The sequence below is a fragment of the Littorina saxatilis genome, linkage group LG2 (genome assembly GCF_037325665.1).
Source record: "Littorina saxatilis isolate snail1 linkage group LG2, US_GU_Lsax_2.0, whole genome shotgun sequence".
NCBI lineage: Eukaryota > Metazoa > Mollusca > Gastropoda > Littorinimorpha > Littorinidae > Littorina > Littorina saxatilis.
This window is the reverse complement of record NC_090246.1, coordinates 72601458-72629040: the sequence shown is the minus strand read 5'-3', so window position 1 is coordinate 72629040 and position 27583 is coordinate 72601458. Positions and strand designations below refer to the sequence as shown.

Genomic DNA, 27583 nt, shown 5'->3' with positions numbered 1-27583 from the left:
AGCACACGAAAGTGAAGATGAGAACTGTGAAGAAAATGACTCCGAAAGGCCACCGACCAAAAAGAAAAAGACGAGCAATGCGCCGAACCAAGTCTTTCTGCCAAAATATCATCAGGACTACCCATGCCTTGTCTTCGCGGAAAGGAAAACATCATGCTCATTGCACTGTCTGCAATTCCCATTTTTCCGTCAGTCAATCAATACATGTGGTAAAAAGTAGCAATCATTGTTCTTGTTGTTGTGATAGGTCGACGAGAAATTCTACACATTCAATTACAAAACTACACATTTGCCTCATTTTGCTCCCAGAAAATACACATGCAATGTTTTAGGGGTAAACAGGTCTGTATATTTTGTGTGAGTGTGTACCGTAAAAGTCGACCTATAAGACGCACCTGGGTATAAGCCGCAACCCCCGATTTTTAAAAAAAATTCAGAAAAATCCATACACAAGCCGCTCCGGCATACAAGCCGCGCCTAGAAGCAAAGTTCAAGTCAAGAAACATCGAAAGTCAACGAAAAAAACACACACACACAAAAACGAACCGGCTAACTTGTCAGTTTTGCACTTTACTTTCAGCATCAGATGTTGAGTGATTCACAGAACTCTGGACTATCAAACTGTCCTCTCTCCTGCACACAGCACCTGTAGTTAGTTCTGTAAATCACTCAACATCTGATGCTGAAAATCCGCTGAAGTCGGACTCCTCAGTGTCGGAGATGAACAAGTTCAGAATGGCTTCTGGCACAGAGTCACCGGAAGTGTCACTCTCGGCCTCACTGTCAGTGGCTGTCGTGTTGTCTGTCGCGTCGTCTGCTCCAGTGATGATCTCAGCCTTTCTGAAGCCGTTGATGATCGTTGACTTTTTGACGGCATCCCAAGCTTTCAGGACCCACTGGCACACATCTGCAAAGGTTGCTCTACGCATGCGGCCAGTCTTTGTGAATGATTTCTCGCCATCCACCATCCACCTCTCCCACTCATCCCTCATCACCACTTTGAAGGGCCGGTTCACACTGATATCGAGGGGTTGCAGGTACTTTGTTGTGCCACCCGGGATGATAGCGATGATGGAGTTGGTGGCAGTGACTGACTTTTTGACCTTCTCAGTGATGTGTGCACGCATGCTGTCCATGACTAACAGAGCTTTAGTGCGACGGAAGAAACCCCCTGGCCTTTTCCCATAGCATTCTGTCAGCCAGGTGTCCATCATCTTCTCATCCATCCACCCCTTCTTGTTAACCTGCACGACGATCCCCCTCGGAAACTTTTCTTTCGGCATTGTGATTCGCTTGAAAATCACCATCGGCGGAAGCTTTTCACCCGAAGCCGTGCACGACAAAACACAGGTGAAGTGTGTTTTTTCATGTCCCGTTGTTTTCAGTGCCACAGAAGACTCGCCCTTTTTGTTTACTGTGCGTGTCAATGGAAGGTCAAAGGTCAACGGAACCTCATCCATATTTATGATGTTCTGTGGGCCAATCAGATTCTCAGCTACCTGCTCTTGTGCGTAGTTTCGAAATGACATCATTTTCTCCTGGAAGTCTGGCGGCAGCTGTTGGCACAAAGTTGTACGTGCACGCAGTGACAGACCTTTGCGCCTCAAAAATCGGCAACACCAAGATTGACCGCCTTTGAAGTCGTCTATCTTCAGACGTGTTGCAATGGTGCGTGCTTTCAGACGAAGCTGAACAGTTGAAACACCGCGACCATCCGCACGTTGTGTGTTGACCCAGTCCTCCATTTCGTTTTCTAATTGGGGCCAGCGTGCCTTGCAACCACGGAATGCTTTTGTGGATTTCTTGCATTTCACAAGTTCGCCTCGTTGCTTTCGCCAACGCCTAATCATGCTTTCATTGACGCCGATTTGTTGAGCAGCAGCGCGATTGCCTTTTTCAACAGCCAAGTCTATGGCTGCAAGTTTGTAGGCTGCATCATAGGCCTGCCTCCGTGTTTTCGGCATCGTGGTCAGTTGTACGTTGCTTTGTTTTAGGAGATGTGCGTGTTGCTGTTCTCTGTAGTAGCAATGCGAAGTGATCGATCAAAACCGGTGTATGCCAACCCATTACTGTGTGAGTTATTGTCATGCTTCAAACTTCCGAAAAGAAGGTGAGTGAGTGAATTGAGGTAAACACAGCTGATTCAAGGCCATTACACAGCGGCGATCCAACTTCCGGAAACTAGGTCACTGAGCGAAGTCGGATACACGCCACTGATTCAGAAAAAGTCATTCATAAGCCGCACCGCCTTAAAAGCCGCAGGGGTCCATTTAGGAAAAAAAAGTCGCGGCTTATAGGTCGACTTTTACGGTACATATGTTTCACTGTGTGTCTGTGGAAATTTCAAACATGTTTGTGTATGTTTGTGTCTGTGTGCATAGTTAGTTCAGAGTTCCTGTAAATGAGAGTCTACTTTGACTGACTAGGATGGGCAGTTCTTTTAGTTAAAAGGAACAAACTCCAAAATGATTGTTTCAGTTTGAAGTGGTGGCAAAGGACCGTGGCCGCACCTCTTTGACCAGCGTGCCGTCCACAGTGCAGATCGACATCACAAGGAACCAGAACCCCCCACAGTTCACCCAGAGTCAGTACACCGCCAGCATTCCTGAGACTGACGCTGTCGGCAGCTCTGTCATCCGAATCTCCGCCAATGATCTGGACACTCTGGTTAGTCAGTTAGCGTGAAAGCTGTGAAGAACTGGTGTGGTTCCAAGAGTTGATAACAAAAATGCGAAATTCCAGAAAGTGGAATTGTAATGGAGATCCTATCCTATCTGACTGTGAGTGGTGTTTTACCATGTTTCCACTACGTCTATGAATTAGACAAATATCCTGGGAGTTTTCTCTGTGTGCATGCATGCTTCAAATGGGGAGGGTGGGGCGTGGGGTCTTGATATTAAGTGAGCAGCCTTTGAGTGTCCATTCCCCCACCCCATCCCTCCATCTGCCCTCTGTGTCACAGACATACGCGGGACCTTTGCAAGTGAAGGGCAGTGGTAACTTGGGGTAGCAAGGTGAAGGGCAGTGGTAACTTGGGGTAGCAAGGTGGGCATAGTGCTGTGAGGAAAGGAGGGGGGCAGGATGGTTGTTTTATAAAGGTAGATGGAGGATACTACAGGTGTGTGGGTGTGTGTGGGTGTAACTGACTGTGTCACAGTTATTGTAAAGCAAGGGGGCTGGGCAGGGGAGAAAAGAAAGGGACCTGTGTCCATGAAGTGAACAGATACCAGAACCTAGGCTGATTTTGTGTAGTTTGGCACTGTTCTTCTCTGCAAGTATTTTCTGGGTGATCAAGAGAAACTAATAGATTACTGTTTAGCTTTGTTCAGTTCATTTGGTTTGTGTTGTACACAGGCACCATTCAACACTTTGAGCTATGCTATCCTGGGTGACGACCAGGCCACAGTCTACTTTACCTTTGCTCCAGTGGACAACAACAACATTGACATCACAGTGAGGCAGGGTGTTCTCAACTCCGGCCAGGATCAGTACTTGGTAAGCTGACCAGGAAAAGTGTTGGTGCACGTGCTTTTGCTGTTGCTTGTTCAGTGAAGAGAGACACGTGTTGTTTTCTATGTGTGTGTGTGGGTGTGTGCGTGCTTGTGTGCGTGAGTGCGTACATACTTGCGTGCATTGGTGATTTGCTGTCGCTTCTTCACTGTAGAGGGACAAGTGTTGTTTTCTGAGTGCAGGTGTTTTTGAGTCTGTGTTAGTGTCTGTGTACATGCAGGATTAAGTGTTTATTTTGTATTTTCATGCATGTGAATGAAACTCTAACCTGTCTGACCTGCAAGAACCCTATGTTAGTTTTCATGATACTGGAATGGCCTTAAATGCCCCAAGTCACTTTCACTCACTGTTTTTTTTATATATTTTGTTATACTCAGGTTCAACTTTTTGTGGCTGATGGTGGAACGCCAGTGCGAACAGATACCAGTGTACTGACCATCACTGTGCTGCGCAACCTCAACGCTCCTCTTTTCAATCCCACCGACTATCAGTTGACCGTCCGCGAGAACCAGCCGCTAGGTGTGTCCTTTGGACAGGTTTTGGCTACTGATGCAGATGCTCCAAAGGTAACAGCCTTTCATACCTGTGTGTGTGTGTGTGTGACGTTCTGAATTTTCTCACTCTAGCCTCACTTTCTGTAAAGCTGTTACTCCTTTTCTGTTATTCTGTTTTGCTTCATCAGTTGTTTTGACTGTGGACATGAGTCTTTTCCCACAGACTGTTGATGCTTGTTAACTGTCCTTTTCAGCCGGGAAGCGGTGAAGTGACATACAGCCTTGCTCCAGGCTCTACAAACTACTTTGGTGTCATAGCATCGTCTGGTGTCATTGTTGTCAACAGTGATCTCACGCTAGACATTCTCAGATCCCAGTCATACGTGGTGAGTGTTTTTTTACCACTTTCCTCTGCTGTGTGTGTGACTATTTTCTTATGTTCTTCATAACAAGTCAAATGCAATTGTGCTGTCAATATAACACTTACCTCGACAGTACTATTCTTGCACATTATCTATTATAGGCCGAAAAAATTGGACAAAACGCTGAGTGGGTACAATTATCTCCCATAACCATGCGCCACCGTGGATCCCAAGCACTGTCCGAGTGCTTCCCCCTTACAGGATGTAGGTGGCGCGTCCTCTTTCTTTTTTCGCGCGTGTCAGACCGGCTGTGTTTCTGCTACGCTCCCGGATTATTTTGGACTAAGAGGCTTCTTTTCTGTGTGGACTATCACCTGTTGGATTATTGTGTGTTTTTCCACTTCTGGCTTGAGGCTACGTTGTGTTTCCTTCAACTTGTGCCTCCGTTTTTGTGTGGCGGACTCGGCGTGCCTCCCGTCCTACTTCGTGGTGACCGGTCGTCTGCTTCTCGTTTCGCCGCATTCACTTGAGTATTGACCTAAATTTTCTTTGAATTTTGTTAATTCTCGGTCTTTAAGGGTACGTACAGGGCGAGGTAGGATGTCTCGTCCTGTTTTGGGCTCTGGTTCTACGGAACCAGAGTCTGCCGGGGGCAACCCTTCTCCGGGCGCCCAGCGTCATGTTTTACGCACGGAGAAGGGGATCTTTCGGCGCTCCGACTCTCCCTCCCCAAACGCTTTGCGTTTGCGGCGAGGGAGGGCGGAGAAAGCCTGTTTGAGCAAGCTCAATGCGAGCTTGCTCAAACAGGCTGGGCTTGAGCCTGGGACTTCGGGCGGGGCTGCGCCGTCGAAGGTTCGGGGAAGGTCGAGGGGAAAGAAAAAGCTTCTTTCTCCTTCTCCTTCAGTGGAACAAGCTTCCCCCCCTTCGACGCCGTTGTCCGGCCCTCAGTCTCAGGCTTCAGCTCCTCCCGGTTTCAAGCCTGGGGGGAAGGTTTCCTTCTCCTCCCTGGCTCGAATCCGGGGGCAGGTCGATTCCCAACCCTCTTTGGGGGTTGGTGAATCCGATCTAGGGGCTACTGGAGAGACTCAGGTTTTGACAGCCAACGGCCATACCACGTTGTAAACACCGGTTCTCGTCCGACCACCGAAGTTAAGCAACGTCGGGCCCGGTTAGTACTTGGATGGGTGACCGCCTGGGAACACCGGGTGCAGTTGGCATTAAAATCTTCCTTTTCCGGTGCCTCTCCTGTGCCCTCCTCGGTTTCCACCGCTGTGGAAGCCAGGAGGGACACGGGTCCTCCTCTGAACTCCCTCGCTGGGTCGTCTGCTGCTGTTTCGACAGTAGTTTCGGCCTCCTGGGGGGGGAGATCGGAGGAGATGACGGGGTCTCTGAATTCCCTCCCCGCTGGGGTTGGGATGCGAATTGACCCCGTTCAGGGCGGTCCTGTGGGGGCAGGGGTTTCAGGCTTCGTGCCTACGACCACTGCTACTACGGTTCCCTCTGACGTCCGTGTGACTGGTGGCTGTCCCTCTTGATAAGACGCTCCGGCCGACTAGTTACTGGACGTGGAGGTGTTCGACAGAACGTGGTACTTCTGTCGAATGGTCAGGGCGACGGGAACATTGTTTCTGTTGCTCAGACCGACACCTCCGACCGGACCGTCTTGACCCCACGCCATTCCTTAGCGTCTGGTGTTCGGGTGACGGATGGTCCGGACCAAGGGTCCGGAACGTTCCAGGCTTACGGGTCGGGATCGAACCGGACCCACGGGTCCCGACTGGACTTGACCTCCGGGTTTGGTCCGGACGGGACCCATGGTACGGGACCGTACCGGACCTTAGGGTCCGGTGCGGGACAGTACCTCTGGCCCTTGCCGGACCACCGGACCTACGGGTCCGGATGGTACGGTACGGGACCAGTGGTTCGGTCGGGACCGGACCACCCGACCACCTCTGTTGGTCTGGGTGGTCTGGCACCGAACCGGAACACACCGGACCACCGGACCTACGGGTCCGGATGGTACGGTACCGGACCAGTGGTCCGGTCGGGGCCGGACCACTCGACCACCTCTGTTGGTCCGGGTGGTCTGGCACCGAACCGGACCATGCCGGACCTACGGGTCCGGATGGTACGGTATGTCCACGTCCGACCGAGCCACCCGAACACTTTTGTGGGTACGGATGGTTCGGTACCGAACGGGACCTCCGGATGCTACGGGACCGGACCGAACCTACGGGTTCGGATGGTCCGGTACCGGACCAGTGGTCCGGTCCGAACCGGACCACCCGAACACCTCTGTTGGTCCGGATGGTCTGTCACCGAACCGGACCATACCGGACCACCGGACCTACGGGTCCGGATGGTACGGTAGGTCCACGTCCGGACCGAACCACCCGAACACTTCTGTGGGTACGGATGGTTCGGTGCCGTACGGGACCTCCGGATGGTACGGGACCGGACCACAGGACCGGAACACCGGACCACCCTATCGGATCGGTCCGGACCACCCGACCACCTCTGTTGGTCCGGATGGTCTGGCACCGAACCGGACCTACGGGTCCGGATGGTACGGTATGTCCACGTCCGGACCGAGCCACCCGAACACTTCTGTGGGTACGGGTGGTTCGGTGCCGAACGGGACCTCCGGATGGTGCGGGACCGGACCGGACCTACGGGTCCGGATGGTCCGGTGCTGGACCGGTGGTCCGGTCTGGACCGGACCACCCGACCAACTCTGTTGGTCCGGGTGGTCTGGCACCGGACCATACCGGACCACCGGACTTACGGGTCCGGATGGTACGGTGTGTCCACGTCCGGACCGAACCACCCGAACACTTCTGTGGGTACGGATGGTTCGGTGCCGAACGGGACCTCCGGATGGTACGGGACCGGACCGGAACACCGGACCGGAACACCGGACCGGTCCGGACCACCCGACCACCTCTGTTGGTCCGGATGGTCTGGCACCGAACCGGACCTACGGGTCCGGATGGTACGGTACGTCCACGCCCGGACCGAGCCACCCGAACACTTCTGTGCGTACGGATGGTTCGGTGCCGAACAGGACCTCCGGATGGTACCGGACCTACGGGTCCGGACCTACGGGTCCGGATGGCCCGGTGCCGGACCACCCGACCACCTCTGTTGGTCTGGATGGTCTGGCACCGAACCGGACCATACCGGACCACGGGTCCGGATGGTACGGTATGTCCACGTCCGGACCTAACCACCCGAACACTTCTGTGGGTACGATGGTTCGGTGCCGAACGGGACCTCCGGATGGTCCGGCACCGGACCGGAACACCGGACCACCGGACCGGATCGGCACCCCCGACCGGACCGGACCGGACCATTTCTTTTCTGATCAGACCCGATGGGTTCCTGTTCAGTCTATAAATGGCGGGGGTTCGTTGGCTGGGCTGACCCAACAGTCGCAGGGTTGTTGTTTTTCTCCACCTTCGGCTGCTGGAGACGTTTCGTTTTTGGGGCAGGGGTCTTTGCGGCCTCTTGCTTCTGTGGGCGTTTCTTCACAGCCTGCTTCATCGCTTTCGGCTCTTCCCCCTCAAGCTCCCTACACTCCTGCTTTTGAGGAGTTGTCGGGAAGTGAAGAGGAGAGTGAGTCGGAGGACGATAGGGAGGAGGATCAGGGTCGCCCTGAGGTTAACACTGATCCTCTACCCTTGCCGGTTTCTGATGGAACTTCCGAAGCTATGCTTCGTACTTTCCAACAGTACATGACAGACATCACGCGGCGTCTTGACGTCACGGATGCCTCTCTTAAGCGTCTGTCGTCTAGTGTTGACACACAGGACCTGGACCCGGGGTCTGAGGACGAGAGGCAGGAGGCTCGTCCTCGCACAGCTAGTAGGACGTTTGAACAGTTTCAGGACGTCCTTCCCTGAGACGCCCTCTCGTCCTTTGAGTCCGCTTCGGCCCGGGCGCGGGAGGCTCACGCCGCGTCTGCCGGCGGCTCGTTTTATGAACGATCCGTCCGCCGGCAATTCGCGTTCCACCCTAGTCTTAGTGCCACGGTGGAAGCGGCAGCACATCGCCTGAGGAGTACAGATTCACGTGCAAACGCGACCTATGTTCCTCGGGAGGACTCGGGTTCAGTGCCATGCTTTCCTTCGGGAGGCGCACCTCCACTGTTTCCTCGTGTCCAATCTGTTTCGTCCCTCCCTTTTCCCTTTGACTCTCGAACTCTCCCTTTCCAGACTTCGAGTGTTTAGGGTGGGGCTGACGGTGATGTGTTCGTTGGGGAGGTGCCTTCGGTCAAGAAGGTGGAACTGAGCTCTGCTTCGTTCCACAATCTTGAGGCCACCGTTTCTTCCACAGTCGAGGCCCAATCACAGGCCTTGACATGGATGAGCACGCTGTCCACACTGTTGGACCCTCCCGATCGGGCAGAGTCCGATTCCACTCGGGTCCTTGACACGGTTCGAGTGGATCGGGCTTTGCATGCCGTGCGATCGTGCGTGTCGTCTGCGGCAGAATTGGCCATTGGAACACGGGTCCACTTTATTGGCCCTGTTCCGTGATCATTTTCTGCCTACTTCTATAGTGCCTCCGGATATGAGGAAGAGTCTGAGGAACACGTTTTCTCAGCCTTCTTCCCTCTTTCATCCGGACACTGTTCGTTCTGTGGTGGAGTCCACACGCCAGAGGAACACTGATTCTCTGATGGTTGGCCTCGCTGCTTCGGCGACGGCGGCGGGGAGTAAGAGAAGTGCTACAGTCACCTCCAGCTCCCAGCCTCAGAAGAAGAAGAAGCCAGTTTCACTGCCTCCTTCTTCCTCCTCTTAGGCGCCTGTTGCGTTCCCAAGCAAGATGAAGGGTGCTCAGACAGGTAAGGGGAAGCAGCACCACCAGGGGGGGTGGTCGCAAGCCTGCGCCTGCCCGCCAGCAGAATTTTCAGTGAGTCCCGGCCCTACGTTGACGCCCCCTTAAGTTGCCCCTCTTTCGTCCGTCGGGTCCCTTTTTCGGGCCCGCGGCATGTGGGGCAGACTGGTCTGCAACCAGTTTTTCTTGAGGGTGGTGTGGTCGGGGTTTTCTCTACCGCTGTCGTCACAACCTCCATTGTCCGCTCTACCCTGGACGTTCCCCCCTCCTCGAGACCCTGCCAGATGGCAGGCTCTTCAGGACGAGGTGAACTCGTTGGTCGAGAAGAAGGCGGTCTACCCCCTTTCTCAGCCTTCTCCGGGGTTCTGCTCCCGCCTGTTCACCGTCCCCAAAAAGGACGGCCGGTTCAGGCCGGTGTTGGACCTCTCCACCTTGAACTTGTACCTTCACAGGTGCAAGTTCAAGATGGAAACCCCTTCATCGGTCCGGTTGGCCATCCGGCCAAACGATTGGGCCATGTCTGGGACCTCCAGGATGCTTACTTCCACATCCTGGTGGCCCCGGGGTACCGACATCTGCTCCGGTTCGTTTGGGAGGGCACAGTGTTCGAGTTTCGGGCCCTCCCATTCGGCCTGTCTTTGGCCCCTCTGATTTTCAACGGGGACAACAACACCACATGCTTAGCTTACCTTCGCCACCAGGGGGGCACCAATTCTCGGTCCCTCTACCTGTTGGCGGAGGAGATTCTGCTCTGGTGCCAGACCAATCAGGTCCGGATGTCAGTCCAGTTCGTTCCGGGGAAACTGAACGCCCTGGTCGACATTCTCAGTCGGGGCGATCAGGTTCTCTCCACAGAATGGACCATCGCCCACAACGTTCTACAGCGTCTGTGGGCAAGGTGGGACCGTCCTCTGATCGATCGGTTCGCAACTCGATTCAGCGCTCGGCTTCCCAGGTACGTCAGCCCCTTTCGAGACATGAATGCGTTCCACTTGGACGCATTCACTCTCTTGTGGAGGCTCCTCGATGCTTACGCCTATCCCCCGACATCTCTGATTCCGAGGGTGCTGGCAAAATATCTGCAGGAACGACCAAGACTGATTTTGGTCGCGCCTTACTGGCCAACAGCTCTGTGGTTTCCAGATCTTCGCGGTCTCACCCACGTAGACCCTCTACCTCTGGATCTGGACGGGGGAGGTCTGCTCCAGCCTCGATCATGCCTCCCTCATCCACGTCCAGAGAGTCTGTGCTTGACCGCATGGCTCTTGTGCGCTCCAAACTGCTTGCACTAGGATTGCACAAGAGTTCAGTAGAGTTTTCCTTGAACGCTAAGAGGCGATCAACTAATCAGCTCTACGACTTACGCTGGAGAGCTTGGGCCACCTTCGCCTTGTCCAAGGGGATAAAGCCGCTTTATCCCTCAACACAGGACTTGGCCAACTTCCTGGTGGAAGTGTATCAAAAGAAGAGTCTTTCTTCTAAGACTCTTCTTGGATACAGATCTGCCATCGCTTCCACGATTGCGGCCGCTACTGGTCGCAGACCTGAACACTTGATCAGGTCCTCCCTCATCGCTAATGTCCTTTCGGGTATTAGCAATGCAGCGGTGTCTAAACCTCGGGTTTCATTTCCCAAGGGGGATGTCTTTCTGGTCCTCAAACTCCTGCGTAGCAATGAGTTTGAACCCCTGGCAGGCATCAGTATCAAGTTGCTGATTTTTAAGACTAATTGTTCCTCATCGCTTTAGCCACTTGCCGTAGACTCAGTGGTATTCAAGCTTTGAGTGGCCTGGACTTTGACATTGAGTTCACCACACAGCAGTGGTTGCCAGCATGGTCACGTCAGTCTAAGGTATGTTTCTTGGGTATATTTTCTTTTACGGTAGTACTGTTCGAAAATTGCCTGGGTATCTTAATCCTTGGATTTAAGTGATTTTGATTAAGGAGTTTAATACTCTACATATCACCCTCACACCACTCTGGTATTCTGTGCAAGAATAGTACTGTCGAGGTAAGTGTTATATTGACTGTAAGGCTTCTTTTTAAGCCTACTGTCTATATGATACTTACCGAGACAGTACTATTAGAGTTTCCCTCCCGCCTCCCCTCTTGATATGTTATGGGCTTTTTGAGGGTCTGCAGCTCATAAAGAAAGAGGACGCGCCACCTACATCCTGTAAGGGGGAAGCACTCGGACAGTGCTTGGGATCCACGGTGGCGCATGGTTATGGGAGATAATTGTACCCACTCAGCGTTTTGTCCAATTTTTTCGGCCTATAATAGATAATGTGCAAGAATAGTACTGTCTCGGTAAGTATCATATAGACAGTAGGCTTAAAAAGAAGCCTTACATTCACCTGTGAAACATTTTAAGCTGAATAGATTAAGGAACACTTGAGTTTTCCAGCTTTCCCCTTACTAAAGTAAAATACGCTCCAAATGTTTTGAGGTTTCTTTGCTCATCCTGAACAGTGGCTGGCATTCTCATGTTGATTTATTGTAGGAACAGTGATACAAAAAGTCACTTTTTTGTTTAGAGCTTTATCTTTAATGTTTTTTTCTGCTGTTCAACGTCCAGACCTTTTTGTGGAGAGGTATGAGATTTTTTATGTTCCGTTCTTTGCAGTTCAACGTCAATGTTCGTGATCGCGGCAACCCATTTAAACTCGGCACCAACACAGCCACAGTGACAGTGACAGTGCAGAGGAACCTCAACTGTCCTGACCTCAGCAACAACCTGCCAACAGAGATCACCATCAATGAGACAGACACCGGTCTCATCTTCACTGCACAAGCACGAGACAACGACAACACAGTAGGTGTTCCGAGTTGATGAGACATCATTGCAGTTGTTGATTTAGATGTGGGGAAACGGTTGCATACATATGTATATATGCATGAGCGTTTACATGCACAGACTAGACAGATATGTAAGCCGGGACATGCACATATGCACACACACACACACACATACACATACACAAACGCATACACACATGCACAAACACAATCATGCAGACATACACCCACACAAATAGAGCCTTATTGATGTAGTTGTACAACCACTACAGTTTGTCTAGCAGTACGACAAGTGGAGTACTTTCCGGTTCATGCTGTTGTTCACTATCAAGTCTACATACATTAAAGCAGTTTACAACCAGCATGATTTTTGTGTCAACAATCATCATCTTAATACCATGACCCTGTGTGCTGGCAGAAAATTGAATGTTTTGGCCGCTAAAGTGTATCCCTACATTTAAGTTTACAGGGAAAACAGACGTGAAAAAGACTCAATCATAATCTCTGAGATAAACTCTTTTCTGGTATATACTTCTCAAGTACTGTCACCTACACTTCTTGTTGTAGAGTAGTTATTTCTGGATTAATACAAACCATGTGAGGATCTTCACCACCATCTCACTGTTTGCGTCATTCTGCACTCTTATTGTGCTTTCCCAGAATGAAAGAATGAGCGTTGAACAATTTTGATAGATCTTGCAGTCGCTGTTTGAGAAAGAAAAGAAAGCTAAATACTGTATTTTTGTTTTGCAGCCATATTTCGGCACACCAACATACAGTCTGGCCGGTGATGGAGCCAACTCACTGTTTTTCATCGATACAAACTCTGGACAGATCACTGTGAACAGTGTGATACAGAACCGAAATGATCTGGTCTACAAGGTATTGTTTGTTTGTTTGTTAGTTTTTTAAGAGGTGAAGAGCTTATGTGTTTATTACTGTCTGGATTTGCAAGTCAGGTTGACTGGCATTCATCCTCTGCAATTTAATTTGTGTTGTAAAAATAAAATTGTGCAATTGCTGATTGATAATTTTTCGGTGAAAAGCAGGCAGTGGGATTTGTAGACCCTCTGTTTGTGCAGTTTTGTCTGTGCAGGGGAAGCTTTCTGTGAATGGTAAAACACATGAAAGATTTTAGCAGAATAAAAGGTATGGATGTGAGCCTGAGATAAACAGAAATCAAAGAGTAACTGTGATTGGTTTAATACAGTGCCCAATCTCCGCTCATTTTTTCCTCTTGCCAGTGACGGGTTCTGCCTGCCCCATAATACAGTGTCCAATCTCCGCTCATATTATTTGTTTTTTCTTCCATTTTTACCCAGTTGCAAGTGATCGCCAGTGACGGGTTCTGCTTGCCCCAAGCCCAGGCTACACTTACGGTCAACGTGCGTCGCAACCTGTTCCCGCCAAGGTGGACTGGCCAGGGCCCAAATTTCAGGGTCACCATTCGCGAGACTCAAGACATTCTCAACCGGATTATTCCACTCACTGCTGCTGACCAGGATGTGACAGGGGTTTGTAGCATTATGTGTGTGTGTGTGTGTGTGTGTGTGTGTGTGTGTGTGTGTGTGTGTGTGTGTGTGTGTGTGTGTGTGTGTGTGTGTGTGTGTGAGATTGAGTTTCTATATTATCTGTCATTGGTTTTAATTTGTGGTCTCTAAAGTATTTAGCTACAACTGTCACATTGCTTTTGCTTTGAGCCTGCTTGTTTACGGTAAAACCTTTCTCATGTGAGATGAGGACAGTTATTCTCGGGTGATGTTGTCACTAATCTTAGTTTCACAACCGCACATTATTTGGGTAAGCTCGGAAATTTTCTTAAATGGTATTGTTTTCTTCATAATCACAAAAGCTTTTTGACTGTATGCGCTTAGGTAATAGATTGGATTTTGCATTGTTTTGTTTTTATTCCAGCTGGGATCTATTGTTTCATACCGCTTCGAGACCAGCTCACCATTCCAGAACTTGTTCTTCATCGGCTCCAATGGCGATGTGTACCTGCGTAGAACCATGGTTGGAGTGGCAGGCAACTCGTTTGTGGTAAATATGCAGAGATCTGTTCATTCAGCATTTAATTCATTTTGTTTTGTGTTGGTTTGTTCTTATTCTTTCTCTCTTTTTAAGGCTTTATTATTAAGCTTATCATGGATGTATCAGTTTTTCTCCTTTCAAAAGCTTTGTAAGCTTAAACATCATTATTTGCACATTTGAATAACGATGTGAGTTTGTCTTCATGTCTCTGGATATATGAATGTTAATCCCTGCAAAAGCTTTGTGAGCTTAACATCTTTATTTTCACATTTGAATAACCCATGTGTTTGTCTTCATGTCTCTGGATGTAGAATGGAACCTCTCCCCAAAATCTGAGAAAATGAGGTTTTAAAAAGGAGGGAGTCTTAAAACGGGAGTAACTTTACAGAGGTTTAATGAACAGAAAGTCTGAGAAAACAGGGTCTTGAAAGGGAGGGAGTCTTAATTTGGGAGGTCTTAAAAGGGGGGTTCCACTGTATCAGTTTTCATCCTTTGTCCAGGTGAATGTGAGAGCAGTTGATGATGGAGGACTGACCAGCGAGCCAGGTACGCTGACGGTCAGTGTGATTCGAAATGACTTCACCCCAGAGATCCTGAACATGCCACCAAATACGACACGATCAGTCCGCAGTGACGCCGGCCTCACAGTGGAGATCTTCACTTGCACATCCAGGGATAACGACACAGAAGTGAGTTCTGGTTTACTGTGCGCGTGCGTACCTTTCAAGCCTGTAATTGATGTGACTGACCTCTTATGTCTTATGCTTGAGGTTATAGCGTGTGATTGAACATTGTTTTTCCTCTGTGTTTCAGGCTGACTATGGACGAGTCAGTTATCGCATTGTGGGAGAAGGAAGAGCCTCCAACATGTTTGAAGTCAACCCCAGCACTTGTGAAGTCACTCTTCGCAACGCTCTGACTTCTGACAATGCCCAGGCATACACTGTAAGAACTTATAATGAATGGCGATAAATTTATGATTGATTACTTGCTAATTCCAGGCTTTTAGCTGTTTATTTATTTCACAGCGTGTCGTCTGGCACTACCCAGGCATACACTCTAAGAACTTGGCATGAATGGTGATATTTTCATACTTTCTTGCTTGCCAACTCCAGGCTTTTAGCTAGGTGATTGTTCCACAAGGAGTTACTTGACACAGATCTCTCTTTTGGGATGGTAGTTTGGCAATTATCACAGCTGTCTCCTTGCTCAATAGCATGTCTATATGTGTGTTAGTCTCTGTTGCAAGAAACTCCCCAAAACAGATGTCAAAACTCAATTATCTTTTTTTGTAGCTTGAGTAATAAACATTTTATACGCAAAAAAAGTCTGAAGCGAGTAGTCTCTAGGCATTCCTGCAATCACGAAAAGACTTGAAAACAAAAGAATTCAATTATTTCTTCTCTTTCATCTTCTGTGTTCATGGGCTGCAACTCCCATGTGCACTCATGCTTTGTGTGAGTTGGCTTTAATATGTGTACGGCCCTTTTCCCCTGTCAATTAGACAGTCATCGGGTCTTGGGGTATGCATGTTGAGTAATTTTGTGTGTCTATTCCACCTGACTCGGACATGGATTTCAGGATCTTTTCGTGCGTATTTGGTCTTGTGTTTGTGAGTACACATCATATAAATCTTTGCCCTTAGCCCACCAAACACAGCTGGAATTCAAAACCCGAACCTTCCAGTTTGAAGGTTTGCGTCTTAACCACCAGGTTATTGCGTCCATCGTTCAAATATTTAAGGTAGTTTTGTTTTGTCTACCTACATGCAGGTGCTGGTTTGCTTGTAAGGTCAGGCCAATCCCTGATGTTGCCTTAAATGATTGTTAGAAATGTTCTCTGCAAACAGGTCCTGATCGAGGCTTATGATGATGCTGGTGCTGCCACCAGATCCAGCACAGGCACCCTCACAATTGATGTCAACCGCAATCTTAACCCGCCTCGTTTCCTGACACAAACCTACAACTACGAAATCTTGGAGATTCAGGCTGTGAACATCCCATTCCTCTTTGTGCAAGCTCAGGATGATGATACTGTGGTGAGTTATTGCTTTTATTTTGTGTCAAAGTTCATGCAAAGTTCTCTATGTTCACGCAAAAGTTCACTGTAGAAGTTGTTTTGAACAGAGTGCCATGATCCTGAAGCATGCATGATACGAATTTTCAGCTTATGTGAGTCTTCTGCTTTACAGAGGATTTGCAGCTGATACTCTGAGAAAGGCAATGTTTGTTTTTTCTCAAAGTAGTTGTGAATTTGAAAGAGGATTGAAAACTAAGCAAACACATTCACGGGAACATCGTTAAAAGTCTTTTTCATGATTGAACTGCAACTTTTTGTTTTTACACTGAGATTTAGTGACACGAATCTCTGAAGTGCAAGTTAAAAATCTGCGCTGTTTGTTGGGCCATCATGAACAGCCATTGTTGAGCAACTCAATCCTTTAACCATTTCCCTTTCTCTTGTAACAGCCACCGTACAGTGACATCTACTATGAGGCAGTGGGCAACGACACAGTGCTGACCTACTTTGGCATTGACGTCAATGGTGGGCTTGTCTCTCTACGCTCACAGTGGCAGTACCCTGACAGGACCGAGAATGTGTTCAGGGTAAGTGTTTTTCCTTTTGATGCTTCAAATTCGGGGTCTGTCTTTATAGTGTCTACAACTGTGTCTGTTTCAGGGCACACTTTTGTCTTTTGTATTATGTGGTAGACTCAAGTTTCAGACATGTCACACCTGAATCTGTAAAACTGAATTTATGAAAGAGTGAACCATTGTTAAACTTGATAGTCTTTTTATTTTGACGTTTGTTGTTTGTGTAACAGTATGGCATCCGACTGAGGGACGGGGCTGGACAGCAGAGTTCAGTAACAGCGTCAGTGACTGTGACTGTTATCCGCAACACTCAGCCTGTCTTCACCAACACTGCCAACTACATTGTTAACGGTCTTGTGGAAAACACTGTTGCTGGCACCACCGTCTTCACTCCCACCGTGTCCAACCTTGACAGCAGGGTCAGTTCTTAAAGGTTTCATCTCACCTCCGTATTCCCCATTCCCCCCCCCCCTCTCACACCCACCCTTTTATAGATAAGATATGAAAGAGTAGATAACTTGCAGATTGAGTACTTGCAGAAGCCTATGATACACACTGTAAATGCGCATCAGCTTCCTAAACGCTGTGTGTAGTGATACCCACTGTACATGTGTGAAACATCACTCAGTTATGACATACTGCTGTTTTCTGCAGAGAAAAAGACAGTATTGTGGTATTGCTTTCAGTAATTAGAAAACAAAATGTCAGCATGAGCAGTTATCAGGCTCTGCATTTGCTGTCATTTAAGAATATGTTGTGCATTATAATAAATAGGTTCCTAGTCTTGTTTAGAGTTTGACTAATTAATTTGTTTATTTAACTACTGCATTTATGAAATGTTCACAAGCATATCATGTACAAGTCAACCACAGTTGTGTCTCATGGGTTCTTGCAGAATTTCTCTCAAATGAAATCCGAAACAGATGCTTCATATTTTTTTTATTTTGTTGTTGTTAATTGTCTCCTTATAATTTGTATGTCGGTCTACTTCATAGACCACTAGGTTGACATACTTGTGAATGTGTTTTGTTGTTTGTAATTACACATTCATCAAATTTACCTTTCTTTTTATGAGTCTTGCTCTCTGGTGGTGTAAAATGGTGTATTTTTTCGTCCTTCCAGTCCCCGTTCAATGACCTGGTGTTTGAGATGATTGGTGACGGCAGCACAACAACCTTCTTCCAGGCTGACCCAACAAATGGTGCCATCAGTGTTCGTGCCAACACAGTCCTGGAGACGGATACTGCCTCACAGTATATTGTAAGTTTTGTCTTGGCTAAGCTGCCTAATGCTGAATACTGACCGTTTCGTTTTGTTGTGCTTTTGAGGACTGCAGAAACATACATACAAGTCTTCTTCTTCTGCGTTCATTGGCTGGAACTCCCACGTACACTTCTGTTTTTTGCACGAGTGGGTTTTGGATGTATATATGACCGTTTTTATCCTGCCATTTAGGCAGCCATAAACTGCTCTCTTGGGAATACATTTTTGCATTCTTGCTTATTGTGCGTGTAGAGTGAATGTGTGGCGTTTGTTGTGTGTGTTTGACTGAGTGTGTGCTCACACTATCACATTTGCTCTTTTCAAGGCTCGGCTGGTGGTGCGTGACGGAGGTACCCCTCGTCTTTCCGACACCGCCACGGTTGTCATCCAGGTGCCAAGAAACAACGCCTCACCCGGCTTCTTGCACGGTGACCTCACTGTGCGCATCCCTTTCAACGAGGATATCGGCACAGTGGTGGCAGACGTCAACGCAACTGATGCTGATGGCACGGTGAGTTTGACCTACTTCGGGCAAATGGGGTTGATTGAATTTTTTTTCCCCCTTTTTTGTAACAATATTCAGTTGTATAGTAGGTACAGGAAGATAATTTTTTTTTTCTTGTGTCGAAGACTATAAAAAATATTTTCGATAGAAAAACAGTTTTCTGTATCTGTGTATATGTCTGTATATACTGGCTCTTTGGCTTATTATGCATCTGCCAGCATTTTTTCAATGAATCGATCAAAAAAGAGTTTTTTGTTGTTGTTGAGTGTATGTGACTATGTTTGAATTTATTCGGATTTAGTTCTCTTTCCTTGTTTGTATTATGATTGTGTAAGTGTAAAGCGCTCTGGGCTTGTCACCACGAGGTTTACGCGCTATATAAGTAATCGTTATTATTATTATTATTAAGTAAGTGGGGGTGGCATTGGAGTATGTTTTGTAGTCTTTTTAAATGGGAATGAGTGCAAAGCAAAGAAAAAATAAATCTGTGCATCACTGTTTTGGGTTTTGTACATGATTTTTGACTTGCTGTAGCGCCAACCAAGCTTGATATAGTAGAATGCAGTGTTTGCAGCACACCCAAATCTTGGTTGTCCAATTCATAAGCAACATTTTTCAAGTGTAACAGGGAGACTTCTGCATCACCCTTCGTGGCAGGCTCTGCAGTTGTCAGCTATGAAGAGCGGGAGCTATTTATAGCTCAATGTTTCTTATACGTCGCTGACACCTATGTATTGTAGAGCTCTGTTTGTGATAGGGTCTGCTGCGGTCTCCTTGTATGTTCTTGGGAACCTTTGTGTACCCATCAGTTTTGATAGGGAAATTACCTCTAAAATTATCAATCCTGTTTGACTGGGCTTTGCCACCAAAGGTGATTGTTGTGTTCTGACACTCGGTTGCATTAGCACAAGTCCTTTTTTCTTTTTACCTGAATGACAGGGTCCGGAAGCGCAGATCACTTACTCCATGGTCAGTGGTAACACCTTCAACAACAGGGAATACTTCAAGGTGTACCCGGATACCGGTCAACTGATCCTGACGGAGAATGCCGGTCTGGACTCCATTCCAAATGACAGATTTGTGGTGAGTTACCTGTTTACTGTTTTCAGTGATAAGAAAGATAACTACAGAGACAGAGGATGCTTGCAACAGCAGTCCCCCTTTCATTGCAAAAAAACAACCCACAACAACAAAAACCCACTGCGATGATAAATGAAGATATCAAAGAAAAACAGGCTAAGAAAAGAACCTAAAAGATGAAGAGTTTACTACAACTAAAGATGTTATTATCAAATGGGAGAGAGCACTGAAATTGGGGAACAATTTGCTTTGCATCTTGTTTCATCTGAAATGTTATGCTTCTAAAGGGTGAATCTGAACATTAGATCTAAGATGTGTCTGGTCCATTTTCTGTGTCTGTGTTGTGTGAACTGAATGACTGTATTGCATGGGTGTGTGTCCATAGGTGTGTGTGTGTGTGTGTGCGCACACACATTTATGTGTTCTGGTGTGTGTGTGTGTGTGTAAATATATATATGTGTGTGTGACTGTGAGACTGTGTGTGTGTTTTTGCATGTGTGGTGTGTGTGTGTTTTTGCATGTGTGTGTGTGTGTGTGTGTGTGATACCTCCCATCATTTTTCTATAATTTTGTGGTCTCTTGGTGACAGGTTAACCTGCAAGCTGTTGACAATGGCACCCCGACGCGCTCAGGCTCTGTCACGGTCACAGTCATCATCGACAAGGATCCCAACCAGCTGCAGTGTACAGCGAATCCCTTCAGCTTCGGCACGTCTGAGAACAGCGGCTTAAACACAGTGGTTGGTGACGTCTCTGCTGGTCCAGCTGCCACAGGGGTAAGACATCTTAATTTCATTGATGACACAGAGGTACACCCCCCCACCCCCCATCCTACCTTGCATCTGTTTTGAAGACCTTCAAACATCTGAGAGAAAAAAATCTTTCCTGAGAGGGAGTTTTGAAATCAGGTAAATGTGCAGATGTTGGAAACAGAACACCTGAACAAGCCGGGTCTTGAAATAGAAAAGTGTTGAAATGGAGTGTTTCTATTTCTACTCTTTCTTTGCTTGTTTTTTTCACTCTCCCCCTTTCCTACATTTTCTAATAAAAACGATAAAGAATGATAAGATTTTTGAATGAAAGTGTGACTCCTCTCATCTGAGCTCTTTCAGTCAAAGTAGGGGAGGAGTTAACTGTTTCTCAGAGAGAGTAGAGTATTACTCTTGAAAGCAAACCAAAGGCTACCTTCAGCATGTAACTTTGGTTGCTCTGTACTTTTCAGACTGTCTCCTATGAGGCGGTGGGTTCTCCACCAGGAACGAACTTCTTCTCAAGGCAACCTTCAGCATGTAACTTTGGATGCTCTGTACTTTTCAGACTGTCTCCTATGAGGTGGTGGGTTCTCCACCAGGAACGAACTTCTTCTCAAGGCAACCTTCAGCATGTAACTTTGGATGCTCTGTACTTTTCAGACTGTCTCCTATGAGGTGGTGGGTTCTCCACCAGGAACGAACTTCTTCTCAAGGCAACCTTCAGCATGTAACTTTGGATGCTCTGTACTTTTCAGACTGTCTCCTATGAGGTGGTGGGTTCTCCACCAGGAACGAACTTCTTCTCAAGGCAACCTTCAGCATGTAACTTTGGATGCTCTGTACTTTTCAGACTGTCTCCTATGAGGTGGTGGGTTCTCCACCAGGAACGAACTTCTTCTCAATGACCAGTGCTGGACGCATCAGTATCTCAACAGACTTGAAGACTGACCAGTTCAAACTCCGGAGCTATCAGGTCAGTGATGTTCTGCAGCTGTAACTTGTGTAAGAATTTTCTTGGATAGTAAATGTTTTTCGTAAATGTTGTTATCCTACATAAGTGAGAGAGACCACTCATGAGATAACAATATTGTTCAAACCATACGTGTGTATCATGTAAATGAGGTTGTGTTGTACTAGACTGCCAGAGACCTGCTTTTCCACTGTAAATCTGGTACTTCACAGCAAGCCATGTAGTATTCTCTATTTTCTATCTGATTCTTTCTTTATGTGGCAAAGAGCAACATGAATTAATGTGTTTGTGTTGTTCTCGTCAGACGCGTGTCACATTATCACTGTGGCAGTGCTCTTTATTTGTTTGTTCCCTGCTTCATGCAGCCAGATTTATATTGTAGGTGACTGACCCATGTTGCAGTGAGTCCATTGATAACATTTGGATTCTTCCTTTTTTTCCTACCTGTACAGTTGTTGGTGAAGGCCACGCGCTCTGCAGTGTCCGTGCAGTCTGTGACCTGTACAGTCAACATCACTGTCACACGCAACGAGAACGCACCCGTCTTCCAGTTCCCTCTCGGCCTCAACAGCTACACCGTCACCATTCCTGACACTACCTCACCGGGAGAGATCATTGAGACCGTGTCTGCCACAGACGCTGATGGGGTATTCACTTTATTCAAGCTTATTTATCCGTCATTAAATTACATATTCTTACTCAACTCACATAGATAGCAATAACTTCGTTTGGTTGCTAAGACATTGAAGCACTCTTACATGGTAACATGGGGAGATAACTCTAAAACAAAAACCACCTGCCATATAAGGCATGGTCCGTGGTGGTTATCTCCCCTACCGGTACCCCGCGCATGCGCAGGCTGTATACCGGTAATACTCATTCCTTTTTCTTCAACGCACGGAGCAAGACTCTGTCTTCAATTTCTATCTGTTGGTCTTCACGGCGGTGACAGACCATCGAACCTTGGTAACGCTTTTGTTGTCTCTTCTCTTCTCCAAGCATTGGGTGAGACCTTTCATTTTTATTATCGAGACGCGTTTTCTTAACCGTTTGGAACGTTTTGCATCTTATGTTTTGGTTCAATTTTGTCATCCAAATGGCGGACAAACCGAAAGATAAGGAGAGAGAGAGAACTTGGAGTTCGACCAGGCAGGCTTGCTCTCCCAGTTCTCAGTAAGGCAAAGCGACTCAATCCAAAGTTAAGGTGGCTACTACCACTCCGTCTCGGACTCAGAAAATTTCACCGAGCGATAACGTTTCTGTCTCTGTTTTCAACCCGGCGAATGATGAATCGTTTTCGGTTTCGATTGACAAACCTACCTCGTCTGTTTCGGCATCTTCCAAGAAAGTTCAAGCGCCTAGCGCAGATTCTTCTTTGTCTAAAGCCGATTTGCTGGCGATTTTATCGTCGTTCAAAACAGAGGTGCATGAATTGATCTCGTCGGAAAGGCAAATAGCCCAGCATGCTGCTCTGCCTCTTCCCTCGGGTGTTGCTAATGTTCCCTCGCTTGCGCGGGTTCGCTCTGAACCGACTGCGACGGTCACGTCCGCTGGCGTGGTCGCAGATCCAACGACGGTGTTGGATATGTCGGACTCATCTTTTGACAAGTTTTTGTCTGAGTCTAGGACATCAGCACCTCAGGGTGTTCTTGGCGAAGTACGCAAGCCTTTCACGTCGGTTTCCGTTTCGGCGGAATTGCACACCGATCGTAAGGGTTGTTCCACTAACCATCCCGGCGCTACGGACCCGGGCATGGGAGGTGAAGAGCATGTGTCTGCCGGTTCCACTCCCTCCGTTTCGGTCGGGGCGGCTTCCGGTAGACAGGTTACAGGATCTTCTGGTTCCAACTTAAAAAAATAAAAAATAAAAAGTTGGGGCTGGTCGATGCTCATGCTATGCAGTCCTCTGCTGGTTCCGCTCCCTCCGTTAAGGTCGGGGTGGCTTCCGGTGGCAGGAGAGGTTTGACTTCCGCCGTTAGCACTTCGCTGTTGGCGGGAGTCATTCATCAGCCTGTGGCTTCCGGTTCCGCTGTTGCGGCTTCCGCTAGCCTTTCTCAGGCTACATCCGCTTCCTTTCCCAGCCTTTCAGCTGGCATTGGGCAGTCGGATGGTGGTCACATCCACGGATTTCCGGTTTTCGGAAATTTTTTCCACAACCGTTTCCGGTTTCGGCTCAAGTTGCCTTACCGGATGCCGGTTCCGCTGGACATCCCTCAGATGATCGTTATGATGCTTCTGTTGGGGATGAACAGGATATGGAGGAAGAAGCATCAGATGCAGATGAGGAAGCTTCTCGCCGACTTCCGGCTAAGCTACATCATTTGTTGGCTTTGGCAGCAGAGGTTACTGCACACTGCTTCACGGAAGGGGTGTTTGCGGCAACCACTTCCGCTGCTCCTCCTCCATCAGCTTTTGCTGATTTCGTTTCTTATCAGAAACGGGCTGAGAACTTCAAGTTTTTAGAGTCACCTGATGTGGCTTATCAACTTGCTAAAGTTTATCAGAGCGATGTTCCTCTTCCGCTGTTATCGGCTCATGGGGACGCTCCTGCAGAGGCTCAGCCCTGGCTTGCTGCTTCTGGTCGTGTGGCTCATCATTCTGTGACCACCAACCGGAAGCTTCGTCTAGCTAGCACTGGCAGACCTTTGCTTTCTTCCTTTGCCTTGCCATTAGACAAGATGGCTTCGGCGGCTATCGCTTCCGGTAGCAGGATGGTTTTGCCTTCCGCCGTTAACACTTTGGTGTTGGCAGTCGGCAATCATCAGTCTTTGGCTTCCGGTTCCGCTTTTGCGGCTTCCTCTGCCTTTCCACGGGCTGCATCCGCTTCCTCTCCCAGCTTTGTGGCTGGCACAAGGCAGGTGGATGGTACATCCGTTCGCGGAGGTCTGGCTTCCGGATATTTGTTTTCCCCAACCTTTCCGGTTTCGGCAGATGTTGCCTTGCCGGGATTGGTTTCCGGTTCTCATCCTTTCAACGATCATTGGGATATTACTGAACAGGAAGCTGCCATCGTTTTGGCACTGGCAGCAGAGGTTAATATGCACTGTTTCCCTGAGGGGTAGCAGTAGCATAGTCATGTGCCGTTACTTCACCATCAGCTTTGGCTGATTTTGCTCCTTCTCAGGAACAATCTGCGAACTTTAAGTTTTAGAGTCTTTCGTGGCTTTTTCAACTTATAAAAGTTTTCTCACACGATGTTTTGCCCCACTTCTGCCTTTCACGGCATCATATGGGGAGGCCCCTGCTTCAGGTTTGCTGTGGCTTGCGTCACATTCAGCTGATTTGAGCCTTATTTCAGGAAATTTTCGAACTTTAAGTTCTTAGATCCTCCCTCGGGGGCATTTGAACTTGTGGAAGTTTTTTGCCTCCACTTTCTTGTGGGCAGCGAGGCGGCGTTGTTTTCGCTTGCGTCACCCGCGCAAGTAACGCATCACTCGCTGAGCGCTATCCGTAGGCCTCAGTTACACCAAGCCTAAGAACTTAGTTTGTTCTTTTCTTCTTACTACGGAACCGCTCCCGGCTACACCGGGTTTGACGATCATATGTTCATAGCAAGGAGAAACTGTCTTTTTTTCAAGATCATGATCTCCTGGCTGTGAAAGATGGTGGCCGCACTTCTTTCTATTATCGTCTTTGAACAAGTCTTTGATTCGTTCTTTCCCTTGTGCGGTTACGTACTCACGGGATGCCTTTGTGTTCTGTTGGGACACAATTACAAAGGATTTAACTTTGCTGTTTACCGGAAAGAAGTCCTCGGCCGACAGTTTTGTTCTGTCGGTGAGACTTTATTCTCTTCCTTGCTTGAGGATTCTCTTCGAATCCTCTTCTGTGCACGCAGACTCTTCTCTAACAAAGAGAAACTCACAGCGAAATAAAAGCCCACGGCAGGCCTGGCTTTTCTTATCTAGAAAAGCACTAATCTGGCTGTTCTCAGCTTTGCCTTTTGCCTTCTCAGCATGGCGTTTTGCCAAATACCCATCACTTTATCCCCTCGGGGCGATTCAGAGGTCGGGTTTGTTTATCTTCTTCCCGGTATGGCGCTTTGCCAAATACCCACCGCAATTTAGCGTGGGGTTCAGTGGGCAAACAATAGCATGTTGTTATGCTTACTATTGACAGTTCTGTCAACTGGAGTCTTAGTGCTTGTCATCACTCTGCTTTCAGCCTTTGTGTTCTCCCACAGCGGCTGGAGGGGGATTAGGACCACCTCTTTTTGAGGTCCTTTCTTGGGTCACTTACAAAGATCGTGCCGATGTTTACTTCCTCCTTTGGTACACAAATAGATCGTAAGTGGCTACTTTTTATGTTGATTCTTAGCAATCAAACAAAGAGCTGGATCATGTTAGTGTCTTTTCTCGACTGGTTCTCAGACACAACCAATCATTGGATTCTCACACCATTGCTCATGCAAGGCTTTTCCATTGATTCTCTCTCCATCAGCGAAGCAGTTCTTCTGTTTCTTGTGGAATTGTTTCCCCTTGTCAGGGGAGAACATGTGTTAATTCAATCAGGCAACACCTCAGTGGCCTTTTTATCTTAATAAGCAAAAGGGGGGGGGGGGGCATCTCGCTCCCCATTGCTGACACATCGAGCATGCGAGATTTTGATGTGGTGTTACCACCACGAGATCTTATTAGCAGCGAAGTACCTCTCTGAGAGGTTTTATGTCTTGGCAGACTCTCTAAGTCAGTCAAACAAGTTTGTCCACACGGACTGGGCTCTATCTCTCTACGCGCTTCTACTCCTTCTGGTGAATTTGGAGAAGCCGCTGATAGAAGTTTTTTGCCTCTCGGTACTATCTCCTTCTGCTAAATGTTCGTCTCACCGTTCCCGGATATACTCTCGATTTTACTCGGAGCGGCCTGTCGGTCGCACATTATGTGCCCATTTTTCATTGGTTGCCAGCCCTTAAGGCCCTTAAAGCTGGCAAGAGGGCGCTGTTTTTTACACTCGATCCACACGGGTGTCTACTGTACGGGAATCATTGAGACGCTCAGGGGCTTCTGCCTCAACTCTGGATTTGGTCTAGAGATCCCATAAGGGTTCAGCGGCTTAGTTTCCATGTCACATTGACTGGCTTGGAACAAATGGCGTAATATTAACGGAAAGAACTCCATTTCTCTCCGTTCATTGCAGGTGGCGAACCACCTATTCTGGCTTTCTGAATTTTCCCCACGTCTCTGTTTTAAGACGTTACGCGATATCAGTTGCACTGAAACAGCTAGGTCGCAAAAATTTTTCACTTGGGCTCGTTATAGCCATCGTGACTAAAGGAGCCTCCCTTTGGTTGGCTGAAAGCAAATCTCCAGTCCCGACTTGGGATTTGCTCCAAGTTTTCGAGCTTTTGAGATCGGATTGTTTAATCCTTGACAAAATTAGCCTTATTAATCTAAACACGAGAAGCGGTCATACTTACTCTAGTAGCTTCTGAGAGAAGTGGGAGTATAGGTGCATTTTCTATCTGGTTTTGCTATAGTCATCTCTTTGGAGAAAGACTGATCTATAGCGCTTAGGTTTAATTCAAATTTCTGGCAAATAATCAGAAACCTGAGGAACCAGCTCCGATAATACAATTCAATCCACTTGCAATAGTTTGGCTCTGTTAGAGCCATTAAATTACATATTCTTACTCCGAGTCACATATTTAGCATTGACGCAGTCGATAGCTAAGGTGTCTGAAACGCTATCCCGCCTATAGTCTAAGGGAAGCAACCCAAGCTAAAAAAGTAGCAAGCTTGCTACCCTGGGTTGCCTCCCGTAGCGTATCACGCCACAGATCTCGTACCTGGTACGAGACACCCTCATTCGACTCCTTTCAGCCAGAGAGATAAGGTCGTTTTTTGCGCTATGCTCCGAGGCCGTTTCGTTTTGTCAGCCTGACACCCTCCGGCCTCGGCCTCCCGTCTTCTCCTAGCTGTTTCCAGTTGGTGAGATTGTTCCTTATTTTATTTTGACATTGTATTTGATTCTGCTGGAAATTGCTTACGTCCTCTGGACTCAGAAGTTTCTTCAGCGGTTTCTAGTTGCGTTGGTCGCCATTTTGGTGGCCATTTTTTTGCTAGCACGTGGTGTTTCTACTGAGGTGGTTTTCGTCCGTGCTCGGACGGTGAGCTTACTCGGTAGGAAGTTAGTTTTAGATGCCTTGTAGGTATCTTTTTCTTGCTAGTAAATAATTTTTCTGCTGAATTTCTTGTTCGCCCTGGACTTCGATTTTACAGTAGTTGTTTTGTTGGCCTCTAGTTGGAGCCATTTTTTGCTAGCACGCTGTGTTTCTACTGAGTAGTTTTTCGTCCGTGCCCGGTCGCTTTACTATCTTGGTAGGCTGTTAGTTTTAGCTGCTTTAGCGGCTACTGCGCTAGTGCTAAGTTTATTTTCTACTAGGATTC

At 47.9% G+C, this 27583-nt stretch overlaps 1 protein-coding gene and 1 non-coding gene across 2 annotated transcripts in view; both read left to right on the top strand.

The window, feature by feature from the left end:
- The window catches only part of LOC138959676 (uncharacterized), a 204976-nt gene that overhangs the window by 77213 nt on the left and 100180 nt on the right, over positions 1 to 27583 (top strand). The window contains exons 81-99 of the mRNA XM_070331253.1: positions 2479 to 2667; positions 3355 to 3495; positions 3888 to 4076; positions 4259 to 4390; positions 11831 to 12019; positions 12757 to 12885; positions 13326 to 13517; positions 13918 to 14043; positions 14535 to 14723; positions 14848 to 14979; positions 15884 to 16072; positions 16503 to 16640; positions 16859 to 17047; positions 17751 to 17888; positions 18217 to 18402; positions 19336 to 19479; positions 20066 to 20251; positions 21078 to 21200; positions 21650 to 21844. Coding sequence (XP_070187354.1) covers positions 2479 to 2667; positions 3355 to 3495; positions 3888 to 4076; positions 4259 to 4390; positions 11831 to 12019; positions 12757 to 12885; positions 13326 to 13517; positions 13918 to 14043; positions 14535 to 14723; positions 14848 to 14979; positions 15884 to 16072; positions 16503 to 16640; positions 16859 to 17047; positions 17751 to 17888; positions 18217 to 18402; positions 19336 to 19479; positions 20066 to 20251; positions 21078 to 21200; positions 21650 to 21844 — 3096 coding nt within the window. The remainder of the gene's footprint in view (positions 1 to 2478; positions 2668 to 3354; positions 3496 to 3887; positions 4077 to 4258; positions 4391 to 11830; positions 12020 to 12756; positions 12886 to 13325; positions 13518 to 13917; positions 14044 to 14534; positions 14724 to 14847; positions 14980 to 15883; positions 16073 to 16502; positions 16641 to 16858; positions 17048 to 17750; positions 17889 to 18216; positions 18403 to 19335; positions 19480 to 20065; positions 20252 to 21077; positions 21201 to 21649; positions 21845 to 27583) is intronic.
- LOC138960502 (5S ribosomal RNA) lies at positions 5465 to 5583 on the top strand. The gene has a single exon (XR_011453984.1). It is a non-coding gene; the product is annotated as a 5S ribosomal RNA (ribosomal RNA).